General features: G+C 44.5%; 1 protein-coding gene across 4 annotated transcripts in view; it reads left to right on the top strand.

Moving 5' to 3' along the window:
* The window catches only part of RABGAP1L (RAB GTPase activating protein 1 like), a 1,234,468-nt gene that overhangs the window by 390,060 nt on the left and 829,966 nt on the right, over positions 1 to 14,442 (top strand). For all 4 annotated transcript variants that reach the window (XM_069231590.1, XM_069231591.1, XM_069231592.1 and 1 more), the window contains 3 exons: positions 6,033 to 6,199; positions 7,092 to 7,236; positions 11,134 to 11,227. In XM_069231590.1, the coding sequence (XP_069087691.1) occupies positions 6,033 to 6,199; positions 7,092 to 7,236; positions 11,134 to 11,227 (406 nt within the window). The remainder of the gene's footprint in view (positions 1 to 6,032; positions 6,200 to 7,091; positions 7,237 to 11,133; positions 11,228 to 14,442) is intronic.

Genomic DNA, 14,442 nt, shown 5'->3' with positions numbered 1-14,442 from the left:
GTCCCTGTCATCCTGTGATGAGGCACAACACAAGTTGGAGTACGGCAGTAAAAGTTAAAGATCCTAGTTTTGAGGGGTGGTGTGAAAAGTCACAAGTGTCAGATGTATTTGGTGTATGAGGAGCACATATAAAGACAGTCATTGCGGTCAGTAACAGTGAGTATACCACCAAAGCCCCCATCCCCGCCAGGGACAAAACTTTTATCAAGGGCCAGGGAGGGTTTTCTTAATGCTTTTCTTCCTCCGTCTTGGGCGTCATCATTGCACCAATACAATAATGAAAATCAGTGGCCCCAGTCAGTTTAGAACATTGTTGGCTAGGAAGTTCAAAACAGTAATTTCCCCAGGCAGTAATGAGCAACAATGCCCCAGGTGGTGACAAACCTCAGCAGTGTCAGGACCAAACCGTAACCCCCCCCCCCCTTCCAAAGGAGCCTAGACATTAATGACCATCAATAGCCAGAATGAGAAACAGGATTCAGTATTGCCCCTGGGCACTATCGAGACTTAATGGCTCAGACATTAAGGAGGCTCAAAGTTTTCAGGCATAAATTATCACCATGGGGTCCTCGCAGTAATGAGCATCAAGGGCCCCAGGTAGAAATGGTCATAAGTGGGCCCAGGAAGTAACTAGCATAAATATTGTCCTGACCCCAGGCAGTAACAGTCCTTAAAGTCTTCATGAATCATTGAGCCACAAAGGTCCTAGGCAGTAGTGGTCATCAAAAGTGGTCCCAGCCAGTAGCACACCTCACTATTTTCCTCCGGCAGTTACAAATATGCATCAGTATTGGTGCCAGGCAGTTGTTAACATCAATAGCTCTAGGCAGTAATGAGCATCAGTGGCCACAGGCAGTAATAATTAGATCGATGTTAGTGATCGGATGTGAGAAAAATGAATTGACTCCCCTCTAAAATGTTTCAGAGGGATTTAATCCAATCATATTTGGTTCTGTTTTAGAACTTAAGCAAAATCCAGCCAATTAGAAGGTGTATGTGCAGTTCTTGCAGTTTTTAACATTGTCGAAGTTCTCAAGCAAGCTAAAAATATCTATATACCTCCATGAAGTAGAGCTCTACGTACCATCCACATTTGGTAGATTTTCATTCTTAAGGTATGGGAGTTCCAATTGTAAACATGAAGAATACTTTTCCTGTACCCCCCTAACTACTTTTCCATCCCTTGATCCATCTGCCTCAAATGTTGTAGCATCACCTACGGTACGTGTTTTCCCTTTTCCCCATCTGGTTTCCAGGTACTCTCATCGTGGCTTTGACAAACCTATGCCCGAGCCCTCCTTCCTGCCTCTGCCTCTCTTATAGTCTTCCTGTCTAGTCAGTGGAGGACTGCAGGCCCTCCACGGATCCTCCCCTCAGCCCCTGCACAGAACCCCTGGTTGCCCTCTCACTACCATCCTGGACCTCTCGGTATTCCTTTTTTCCCCTAATGTAAAGTCATTTCTTAAGCAGGTGTCCGCAAACTGATTCATACTGGCAGGTGCAGCCCCCTCTCTTATGGCAGCACCCCGGATCTCTTCGGGGGTGCCAGCGTAAGCAGTACATCCACTATTGGGGTGTGTACTTTGCCTTCCTGGGTTCCATTTTCTCCGGTCATGGATTGGCCCTCACAAAGCTATTATTATTGTCCCCCTTTAAGCCTTCCGTGCTGTGCTTCTACCATGTCTGTGTTGGCACCTTGGGGGGCACTACTGCTAGCTTTATAACTCCAGGGAGTGCCAGTTACGCTTTATTGTGCTGCCAGGAGCTCAGTCACGGGCAGATCGCATGGAGCAACTACGCTGGCTGGCTGTCCCCGGCGTGCGCCTATGGATTGCTCCTCTGTCGGTCTCTGGTTCTTTGTACAGAACATTTACTGCGGCTTCCTGGCTCCAGTTCATGCCTGTGGTTCCTTCTGTTTCGCTCCTGGATTGTATTTATTCTGGTTGCTTGTAACTACAGGGGTGTGGAATTTATTAAAATATCTACTTGTCCAGGGGACAGGTTGCTTCTCAAATCTACTTGTCCTGTAAAAAGGTCTACTTGTCCCTTTGGTGCCATGAAGTGTGGCGACAAATTATGGCAGCAATTAATAGCCTCTCTGATTATGCCAGGGCTACTACCATAGTAGGGCTTGAATACTTGGAGTTTCAATCCCTACTGTAGCAATTTCCTTATTTTGCCACTTTTCTGCAGATCTGCATACTGGGGCTGGAGGAAGCAGTAAGCAATAGTTCCAGGGCTGGAATGCCTTTGAGTCTGCAAACCTACTAACCTGCATGTTTTAAAGATTTTTACCAGCTTCTCTCTAATATTTTCCCATAATAAGAAAGGTTGGACATTTACTCCTGACAATGGCAGAATTAGAACTTCTTCCAGGGTTGGGAAGAAAGTGGCTGGAGGGAAAATGAACTTGCAAATGCTCAATAGATTTTCACATGAGCAAATCTACACATCGTATTTACCCATGCTAAAATACAGTTCACAAATATTTTATAGGGGTACGACATATACCATGGGTGCACTTTTGTGACTTTCTTTAAGAATTTGGGGCCACATTTAGGTAGGTTCAGATTTGTGACCTGCAAATTGCGAGTCACAAATCCAAATGTAGGATGGTGTCCTTGACACCATCTGTGATTCGCAAGGGCTTCGCAAATGCCCAACTCATGAATAATCATGAGGTGGGTTGCAATTTGCGACCCCCTCGCGAATGGTGGCCTGCTGGAGACAGCAGACCACCATGTCTGTGACTGCTTTTCAATAAAGCAGTTTTTTTGGTTTGTTTTTGTAATGCAGCCCGTTTTCCTTAAAGGAAAACGAGATGCATAACAAAAACGAAAAATGAAACGTTTTCGTTTCATTTTTTCAGAGCAAGCAGTGGTCCGGCCTGCTCTGAAAAAATGTTTACAGTGACATTCACAATGGGGAAGGGGTCCCATGGGGATTCCTTCCCTTTTGCGAAAGTGTTAGCACCCATTTGAAATGGGTGCAAACTGCGATTGGTTTGCGCCCGCGTTCGCGGTCACAAAACAATCCTACATTGCACTGCGAGTTGCAATTAGGAAGGGAACACCCCTTACTAATTGCGAGTCGCAAACCCGTTTTGTGATTCGGTAACCAGGTTACTGAATCGCAAAACTGGGTTTGTGCATCGCAATGTGCTTTTTGCATGTCGCAAACAGCGAAAGTCGCTGTTTGCGACATGCAAAAAGCTACCTACATGTGGGTCTTGGTCCCTAATTAGGTCTGGTGTTAACAAAGACATTTTGTTTTTATTAAACTTCTATATCTCTCTCTTTCGGCTGGCTTTACTGTGGGTGATCGCATTCTGCTCTTCCACAAGGAGCATATTGCCACACAAAGTAGTTTTGTTCAGTGTCAGGAACTACAGTGGCAATCAGTGACGTAACGAAACTGGAGGGTGCCCCTTTGCAAAGAACATGGAGGAGTCCCCTCTCCAGACTCACTCAGGGCAGGTGCTGTGCTGGAGGGGCTGCAGGGCCTTTGTTATGCCGCTGGTGGCAACGTGTGCTTTAAGAGTTCAAAAACTTTTTTGGGGGGTTTTGCCAATGTTTGTTACAATGTTGAGGGCCTGGTAGCTCCCACAACAATAAAGTGTTACAAAAGCCATGTCAAAACAAGACACGCATTGATGAAACGAAAAGACTTATAAAAATATGTCAGATCAGTTGGCTTTGTCAGTGTATGTTTATTTTCATGCTTCCCATAATCGTGTTGAAAATGTTACACTGATTTTCAATTAGAAAAATATTTTTGGGAAATACTAGCATGCATCAACACATTTTACTAAATGACACTTCATTTGCATATAATCAGAGAGCATTCTGGGAGCATTATACTTAGCCTCTTAGCCTAAACTTTTCAAACATGTGTGTACACGTTTTTTTTTTTTTTGTACTGGAACCAACGTCAGTAGTGAAGTGTGACCTTAAAACATTTATTTACAGCACTCACCCTAATAATGGAGGCTTTCAAATAATGAACCATAAATACAAGTTCGAACAGCATTATCTTTTGGAAACACATTACCTCAACTGCAGAGAATTCCACTTTCTGTAAACAGGCAGCCAAAGGGTTTGTGCTACAGGGGGTTGGGCCTACTTGTCCCAAGGACAAAGTAAACATAAAATCTTGTTGCCCTTGACCCCAAACAAGATGTCCCGGGCTTCGGGCGATAGGAATTCCACATCCCTGAACTAGAGCATGGCTCCTCTTTTGCTGCTGTGTAGAGCCTATGAGGCAGTTATCCTGGCTGCTTGTAACCAGCCTCTTTCGCTCCTGGGAAGCCCGTAGCAAATATAGTCGGACAACAAAGGAATAAGTCTGTGGACTAGCGGGGCATTAGGCCATATCCTTCCTGATCTGTGACTTGCCACATTTGTTTGTCTTATAGAGATTCTTTGTGGCTCTGCAGTCCTGATTGTGACCTGCGTGGCCTGGCTCTCTGTAAGAGGTGCCCGCCTGCAGATTGTCCCTCCATTACGTCTGGGTCGTCCCAAAGACAGTGCTTAATTAGTGCTTATTGTTTCCTGTGCTGAGCACCGGCACTTATTTTTGAGGGCCGGTGCTTATTCTTTTGCCTCAAGCATTTGCTGCGAGCAAAAGACACAAATGGGAAAGACGGAGGAAAAGAAAAACGAAAAAGCGTCCCAATGGGAGAAAGCAGAAAGCTCCAAGAGTGAGCTAAAGGGGCAGGGAGTGGCTTTTAATGGATTAAAGAGGCCCGAGATGGCTTCAGGATTACGCTGCCTCAGTATCCTGTGCTCGCACATATAATTGCAGCAACCGCTTGTTTAAGAGGAAGGCTTTGGGCACCGGCACCTTTTAGTTTACAAATTAAGCACTGCCTAAAGAGCATTAGCTGTAGGTGAATTTTTTTCTGTGCTTGCCTACAGGTAATTCATAGCTTGTAACTCCTGAGCAGATTGCAGAGATCCTTTATGATGGCTGTCTGTATCCAATACATGCAGTGCGCTGTCCCTACTTGGCCCAAATTAATTAACTCGATAAACCTTTTCTGATGGCTGCCTGTATGCACTGCATCCTGTATGTTGCTCCACTTTTGTGTGGACCCCACAGAACCTTCACTCTGGCCCCTCTGTCACTCCTGGGAGTCCTCGGTAGACTTGTGCATGCCAATGGGTTATGCCTCAACGCGACCTCATGGCCTCTTGAGATCATTAACCATGGCTGGCTACGTAGAGTTCATGCCTGCAGGTTACTCACAGTTTGGTTCGAGGGATAGATTGAGCATCTGCCATGATTGCTTGCATCCAGTGTTTACTCTGGGCTGCTCCTCTGTCGCTTTTGGGTGATTCTGTGGAGCCATGCTCAGTCATTTGCAGCAGTCAGTCAATGTAAAGAACATTAAGTTAAAGCAAAATACTTAATGAAAAGATCACAAACGAACTGGACAAATTGACTGCAATCTTGTGTGAAATGGAAGGCAACAAATAATGCCTTGTACTAAAATTGTTTTATTTTAATAGTTGTCCATAATGATTATCCCTCAAGAATCATTCTTTCCGATCGCATGTCTTTTTTCAGTGATATGCAATATGCTGGAAAGTAAATTGGTGTCTCAGTTTTATTTGTGCCTCAGCTGGACCTGGCGTTGTCCTCTGCTTGCAATAAAGTGGAGGATGTTCAGGGTGCGCAAACCTTGCAACCTCTTGGTGTTCCATGTCTCAGTCCTTGCTCACTCTTTTTCTCTCTCTGTTGCTGTCTCTTGACCGTGGAACTACACCAGACGCTCTCACATTTAGAACATGAAAGGCATGTGCATCTGTAGGTTGGTTGTGCACAGAGCTCCCCATTTCCTTGTCTCCAGCACACTCAGTGTTTAATGTTGCCTTGAGGTTTTCGTATATCCAGGGGTGTTTATATGATTGTCACTACAACCCCAGCCTGTTCCACCTGAGGATTCCATTTTTCTTTAATGTATGTACAGTAGAACATCTGTCCTCGCAGTGTTTTGTATGTGATTCCATAATCTCACCTTTCTCTTCCAGATAAACGGGTCTACATGACTGTGGCAGTTGACATGGTGATTACTGAGGTTGTGGAGCCCGTCCGCTTCTTGCTGGAGACGGTGGTTCGCGTGTACCCAGCTAATGAGCGTTTCTGGTATTTCAGTCGAAAGACCTTCACGGAGACCTTTTACCTGAAGCTGAAGCAGGTACTGTTCCACCATTGTATAGGTTTAGTGCATGCCAAGAAATGTGACAGAACTGATCCCCGGCTTGGAGTACCTGTGAAAAAACATAACAGCAATGGACATCTGGGTCTCTGGAGTGCTGATGAGGTGGCCTGTAAATGTACTCTAGTTTATGGACTATAGTTGATGTGGTCTGTTAGTGTACCTTGTGTCCAGAGTCAGACTGGCCTGTTCGGTGATCTGGGCAGTGCCAGAAGTGCTTGTCTGACAGGTCAGCGTGTGGTCCTTATTTGGCTGTTTGTGGGCCTATTTTATGGGACAGTTTTTATTGTTGACCTCCTTAAAATCATTACAAGCATTGCCTGTAGCAATCACAAATGCATGCAGTCTCACACACTCTGCAAAACACATATAGAGTGTCTTTCAAGTTCACAGTAGCCTAGATTTTCATAATATGGGCCACTTGTTGAGCTATATGATTCGCTAATGTGGGCCACCTTGATTTTGCTGCCCGGGCTTTTTTTCTGTCATAAAGTGACACTGGCTGTATCTGCTGTGTCTGAGTTACGGTGGAGGCTTTCTGTAAGTAGTTTGTACGGTCTTGAGTACTGTGGTGATGGTCTGCTGGGAGACCATTGGCCAGGACAACTGGTGAAGTGATGTGTTGGTGCTGGTGTACCGTTGAGGCGATCATTGAGGCGACTCTTGGATCTGAATCCTAAGCCTTATTTGTACTACCGCTTTTAGTAGGGCTTGTAGTTTTCAGGTACATCCTGGTTGCTTTAAAATAAGAATGGCCTTGTTGATCTCCTAGATCACTCATGACCAAATGGAATCGTTTTGTGACTGTTTTGTGAGTGTTGCACTCGCTCTTCTTAACCGCTATTCTGCCTCTTCCTTTCCCTCTTTGTAGTCTGAAGGAAAAGGCCACGCCAGTGCTGGAGATGCGATCTATGAAGTGGTGAGCCTTCAGAGGGAGTCAAAGAGGGACAAGGTGCCCTCCAGCCCTACTGGTGGCATTCCATTGTCCCCACAAGAGGACGATGAACCGGAGGAGGGTAAGTGAATCCCTAGGAAACTACACTGTTGTTGAATGGTTGGTCAAAAGTAAAGCTACAAATATTTGGGGTGTCTCAAATGTTGCTGATTCAAGGTGAAACCGAACCGAAACTCTGACACACCCAAAATGAGTCAGAGAACCTGCAAAACTGTTTGTCATTGTGTTGACACAACACACAGGACACTGTCAGATGACCCTTAGCACAGACAGGTTTAAAATAACACAATAACTGTCATAACCCCCTATGCTCTGGAAGTAGGGGCTCTATCAGACAATAAATGGAATCTGGGAATGAGGGAGCTAGGTGTAGTCTGTATATGACATGTATAACAATACAGTGTCATTGCCTGCAGAGAATACCTTATATCCAACACATTTACATAATCTTATGAACATCACTGGAGTTCGTTAATATTATAATTTTACCCACACAGTATATTTTTTGCAGAAAAAAGAGCACCAATTAAACCAGTAATAAAAGGTACAGTAAATGTATGCACGGTTTGCAAAGGTGTACATGAATGGTAGCACACGGACAGAAAACGGGGGGGCTTTCAAGATGACAAAAACGTAGTTATTCAAAATAAGTGAGCGTAGGGCCCTGGCTAGAATACATTCAAAAGCAGCTATCCTTTAGAGAATGGAGTAAGGAGACAGGAAAAGCATATACTATGGGCTAGGAGAGCCTTTTTCTTCCTCAAGATGTCCAGTTTGTCCTGAATATTCAGAGGGAAATATCCATTTCAAGTTACTTTAGGATCAGCACACTTTTGCACCCCCCAAAAAAACATGCATAAGTTCTGAAGGTGAATAAGCCATAAAGATCCATTTTCATTGTGTGTCTACCTTGACATATTCGCTGTGTGTTCAAAGATAGAGGTAAAATGCCAGACTCTGTTTTCTGACAAATTGCTGCTTAATATGGATATTGGTGTTTACGTTTCTTTTCCTACCTGCAAACGGAGAGGATTTTTCAAAGTGAATTACGTTACAATCTTTTGGAGGTACAGGGAGTGTGAAAGGAAAGACTGCATGATGTCATTTGTTTTAAGACACACAATTTCAATACCTGTTAAAGTGTACAAGTATTTCAGAATGTATCATCAGTGAGGAACTCACAAATGAGGCACATTTTAGTAATTCTGAAGTGTGATGGAAACAAAGATTTTATGTGGTAAAACAAATCAAGACACTTTACTTGGCGATTTGTAAATGATAACTATTCACTGAAACCCAGTTTCCACAGATTATCATGTGTGGGCTATATAGATTTCTAAACAAATCTCTATGCAAATTTAGTGGCAATTTAAATGAAAAATATGCTGTCTATACATGACAGTGTGCTACCGCCCCATCCTTTAGCAATATATTTGTGATAGTGTGCTCCAAACTGCACCACTGGCTACATACTACACCCTTGCCATTTGCTTGCTGAACGTGGGTGGCTCATTTTCTAATCGCGTTCTTTGTGTGATGCCTGGATTTTTCACAATCTCTTTGACTTCCTTATGACTTAAGTGATGTAATATTGATTGCAGCATCCCCACTCTGAAAATTGGTCCCGCACAACACTATTTCGGCATCAGGTGACATAATGCCAGCACTCATCCCAATAAAGTTTCTGACAATGTCTGGTGCCCTTGGTGTCTGTTGTTCTTTGGATTGGTCTTGTTCTGATTCCTTCGTGTGCCCACAATTCAAAATATTTTAAAAGACAAGCAGGCATGCACAAGTACACCCCGGTGCTCCAGTGTGTTGAGGCAGCAGGGCCAACTGAGAATGCGGTATCTCCTCACTCAAGGTTACAGGTGCAGCTCTTGCAAGAGTTTGAGTTCTACGTTATCTGTTTTTTCAATTCCAATCGGTGTCGATTGTTCTCTGCGGAGGATCTTATCTGACTGTCTTGTCCAATATCTCTTTGCCATCCGTCTTAAGTCATCCTTCCTCAATATTTTCTTGTGATTGACATGGGATTTGCTTTCTTGTAACACCGAATCAAATATTGTTCTGTGGAATAGTCTGTCATGAGCGTTCATTCCTACTTAATTTATAAGTGGTGTCAAAATGACATCTTTGATATCCTGAGGGACATTCCTCCCACCTCCTGTGTGTTTGATCCAGTTTAGGCTTATGTATGAAGGGTGGCTGGCTGCTCCTAGGGCATCAGCTTACAGGCAGTACCAGGCAACAGCTGGTGTAGTACTGGAGTCATCAATCACAGCCCTATTAAGTGATATCAAGTGTGAGATGACATTTCCTGTCCCATAGGAGCGTTGCTTTAAATCAACCTACGGAAGAGGAAGGCGTAGGTGTTCATCTGTTGCAAGGAAAACATTCTTCTTGTTTTGAAAATACAGTTTATGAAGTGTTCGAGTTGCATCTTTTGCCCTGACTTTACCAGCGCACATTTCTTGTGCTTCTTGTGAGTGACCAAAATCACCCATTATTTATTAGTAATTTATTTAATGAGAGATTTGACAGGGCACTACGCATCACTTAGGTGGCCACACCAAGCAGTTGTGGGGGATGCATGTTCTGAACATAAAGCAGACAGGTCAGCTGCAGCACAACTGGATCAGCATGTAATGGGAGCAGAACACTGCACAACTGGACAAGCGGGCTGTGCTAGCAAAATCACATATAATCAGGCCAGTGAGTAGTTTTAGCAAAGCACGACCTCACTGGAGCAGTGCTACCAAAAGACAGCATAAAAGACCAGCATTCAATGCTAGCAAAGCACAAGATCACTAACTACTGTGTAATGCATGATGGCAAAACATTACTGGACTGGCCCTGCCACAGAACAACATAACTGGACCCTCCTGCAGAGCTTGCAGGTCACAACATAACTGAAACAGTCTTAATAACTTAAATGTAATTGGAGCTGTACAACGGAACCGGACTAGTGTGCGATGCTGGGAAAGTGCAACATAAAACTGAAGCACTGTGCACTGATAGCAGAACACAGTATAACAAATGGAACCCAAGCTGCAGCATAACAACCAATCATATATTAGTAAGGCACAAAATAACACACCCGGAGCTGAGTTTATGCAGCGTGTCTCTGCTTTTACAATGTGGCCTGTGTACAAATAGGTTTAATCGCAAACTTTTAAGTTGAATTGAGTCGCAGACCACCTGCCTGAAGAATATTGAGTCAGGCTGCCTTCTCCTCTGGTGCTCTCACTCTGGCATCTGTAGAGGAGAGGACTGGTTTCCTAAGGTTGGGTGGTAAAGCCTTTGAAGGTGTTGCCATTCCGATCCTGATGAAGTAGTCTCATACTTTTCAGCTGTTAGGGAATAGATCAGCTCTGTTAATAATCAGTGCTCAGTCAGGCAGTCATAGACCTCATCCGTTTATAATCTGGTCAGGCTGGCCTTTTCAATACTGACATTAACAATGTAGACCCTAGATACTGTCCATCTCACTCCTTGCATTTACCCAGATAATGTACTTCTGTATCTTTCTGTAGATGCTGTAATTGCACCTATTTTTTTTTTTCACTTAATTTGCATGGCCATGTTTTCAGACGTTTGTACTTTATCAAGGGGTGAAAACGTAAACTTTGGTTCACTGGTGAGCACTGCCTATGGTTAAATATAAGTCGTGCCTGGCTAATCTGTGTGATATTTGTTTGGACAGTGTTGGCCTGGAAAGCTGTCTTCATGTTAGCCTCAGATGAGGTGACTCCAAGCAAGCGTGAACAAAATAAGGAAAGAGACTGGGCAATCTGTATATGAGGTGCTGATGACAATGGGCCAGTTTTATTTGGCATGGCTGCATTATGGCTGTTTCACTGACCAAGCATGCACTCTCCCATAGACACCCAGCATGGTCTTTTTATTGGCTATGACTGGGTATTCAATAAATCTGTTATTCTTTTCTTTGCTGCAGAAAGTGACAATGAACTTTCCAGTGGCACTGGTGATGTGTCCAAGGACTGCCCGGAGAAGATTCTGTACTGCTGGGGAGAGTTGCTAGGAAGATGGTAAGGCCTTCTCCTCAAAGGTTTTTGTGTTTTTTTGTTGCTGCTGGTGCTTTAGCCAAACAGTTCTGACTTCAGGAAGGGGGACGTACGAGAGGCATACACCAACATTTCACATTGAAGTGCTATAGGACAGTTGCCATTTTCTGTGTTACTGTGGACTTGGATGTCCTGCAGAGTGTATGGATAGGGCTGTCATGGACTAAAACATCACCTAAGAAGAGGAGAGCCTTCTGCAGCAACTCTCTGCCTGTTTGCTCAGATTTTCAACAACTTGTTGTTAATGTGCTATGTGTCCTAGATAGTTACTTGACCTATTGGCCATTTCTGTATCATCATCATTGTCACTTATGTAGTGCTAGAAACTACTAGGAGCATCAAAGCAACTGAAGAGTTCCATTTAAAACTACGTTAGTTATCAGGAGTTTAAATCTAACTCTGGCTGTAACTGATAGATAATGAGCGCCCTCATTATATGGATACATTTTTGGGTATGTTATTAAAGGTTATTTATGCCACATGCCATGAACCATTGCACCATGCCAGTTTCAGAGCCTGATATGGGAGCCTAAATGAACATCTTTCAAGGCAGAAACACAACCAACAGAGTGAAAACATAGTTACCTTATTGCATAACATTTTACAATGTTGTATTCTTATGATTAATCTCTGGCAGTGAGTCTAATGGATACTTCTAACCACAGGTTTTTCACCTTAGAATTCCCCACAGGCTAAATCCACAGAATCTTGTCACAGTGCTCCTGTGCACGGATAGGGAGCGTCATGCGGTTCTGTAGTGATTCAGTATCGCCTCGAAGGTGACAGTGCAGAGCCCCATATAAGCGCCACGCCTGTGCTCTGATATAAGTTACTTTCTGTTCACACCTTCCAGTGAAAATCCAAGCTCAGCTCCCAACTTTGTCCATCTTCGAACTACTCCACAGAACGTTTTCACAGTGTACTATGGAATGATGTCACCATCGAAAACAGTTTAAGACGCGTTGCAACTGGAGGAAGCAGATGTTGCTCCAGGACCCACACGAGAAGTACCTTTGGTGCCTGGTCTCCTGGGGTGAACCAGAGTCTTCTGATAAATGCACTCCAATGCACCTGAAGGTGATTCAAGACTAGGAGGCGAAGTTGCAGTCTTCTGACAGATTTCACTCGAAGTCACTGGCTTGATTCTGGTGCCGTTCTTGAAACCTCTCCACTTGACGCTCTGAATCTTTGGGTTTGTCCAAGCCAAGCATAAGAAAGCAAAGTAGGCCTCGACCCCATCCCGTACTTTGACTGCAATAAGAAGGCACAAGGGCATCAAGATTAAGTTGCACTGCCACAAGGTCGCTGGATGTGGAACTGACTCCTCAGTTGGTTCAGATGTGCCATGAGTTCCCTGGGTTGTCTCCTACTTTTCATGCAGATTGAGCTCTTTAAAGCAGCAATGCTGGAAGTCTTCAGTGTGGTTCTGCCTCACTCTAGTGCAGCTTTCTGCCCCATTGAACTGGTTTACGCCAGCGGGTCCTTCTCTAGCGCCGTCTGCCCCCTGCCCTCGGCACCTATCATTTGGCCCGGACTGGCTCCAATAAAGATATTTACTCTAGCCCGTGATCCTTGCCGGCATCTGCCACCCAGATGCAGGTGCCCACTCTCTGGCGCCAGTGGATGATCTGCTGCTGATGTCCATGTCGGATCCCGAATCAACATCAGATCGAGCTTGACTGATGTTAAGCGCATTGCAACTATCAGCATAGCCTCTCATTTTCTTTTTGGTTCTGGGCCATCCTTTGGTAAAGCATGGTGCACCTCAGAATACGGATGATGAATATGGTGAAGAGAGTAGACTGCTTCTCCCTTATTATACTGATGATGGTTTCTAACTTGGTTCACAAAACACAAGCAGACTTGATTCCTTCTGTGAGACAAAGCTTGACTTGTCACATGGGCCACCAGCGAAAGTGCCTCACTTGTGGTGGTGGTTCAGATCTCACCTAGTGTACAAGAATTGCTGCTGCCCTAAATTGAGTCCCATTTAATGAGGCCTTCACAGGTACTTTTGTGTCTACCTAGGTGAAACCTACCAGTTAGCTGGGAAATGCAGTACTTAATTTGAGCCAGTAGTTGCTGGTGTGGTTCACCAGAACTCATTTTTGGGGACCAGTACTTATTTTTCCTTATTATGCATTTCCTGAGAGCAAGAGAGGGAAAATCACAGACAGGCAGAAAGACGCAAAACCCGTCACAAAGGGAAAAACAGGAATCTTCAAGAGTGAGATTAAAGGGGCAGAGAGTGTCTATTAGCAAGTTAAAGATGTGACATACGGTGCACCCACGTCTAATAGTGGCAGCCGCAAGCTTCTCATTAGAGGTTTTGGTACTGGCACTCATTCTTGTACAAACTGAGCCCTGGGCAGGTGGCTAGGTGACCCAGATGTTCTCATCAGGCACCCTACTCCTGAGTTTCATTCTACAGATCTTGATCAGTATAGTGAACCTTTATTAATTTCCAGTCAAACCCTGGAGGGAGAATCCAAAAGAATTATGCCTTTGGGAAGCATATGTTTTCTTCTGCAGGCCTGGCACAGAGATCTGTAACAGTGGACTGTCTACTGGAGAAATATACGCATGCCCTTTTGAATATGGCTGGCAAGATCCTACTGGTGATCTTGGAGGATATTAGGGCATCTCTGGCTCAGACAATTCATAATGGGTACAAAACAGCCAAGTACATTATTCGAGCAGGCTTGGCTACCACGGACTGCATTGACATTGGATATGTCCCGTGATGGGTCTTGCCCCTTTGGAGAGAAGGTGGAATTCACTTTGGAATGCTTCAAAGACCGCAGAGTTGCAGTGCGTTTCTTGGGGCTGTTGACCCCTGCAAAACAATTTCTCTCCCAATATTTAGGGACTTTTCTAGGAGTCTCACTTATAGGCAGAGACTACCTTCGCAGCCAGTAATGCCGCAGACAGCCCCAGTCCTTTTTGGGTTGTGGGTGTAGAACAGGCAAACATCGCTCAGGCCAGCAGGGACCCCAGTCCTCCAGTTCCTTTTCCCTGCTACAACAGCCTGCAAGTCACTTTAGTTTGCCCAAAGTGCTGCATACCCAACCAGTGGGTGACAGTATCCAGCACTTCCCTCCAAGTTGTTGATTCATCACTTCTGACAGATGGGCCTTGCATGTTTTCAAATAGGCTATGCCTTACCTTTTCCTCACCTA

Source organism: Pleurodeles waltl, chromosome 4_2 (assembly GCF_031143425.1).
Source record: "Pleurodeles waltl isolate 20211129_DDA chromosome 4_2, aPleWal1.hap1.20221129, whole genome shotgun sequence".
Classification (NCBI taxonomy): Eukaryota; Metazoa; Chordata; class Amphibia; order Caudata; family Salamandridae; genus Pleurodeles; species Pleurodeles waltl.
The sequence above is the reverse complement of the archived record's forward strand: the minus strand, read 5'-3'. Positions and strand labels throughout refer to the sequence as shown.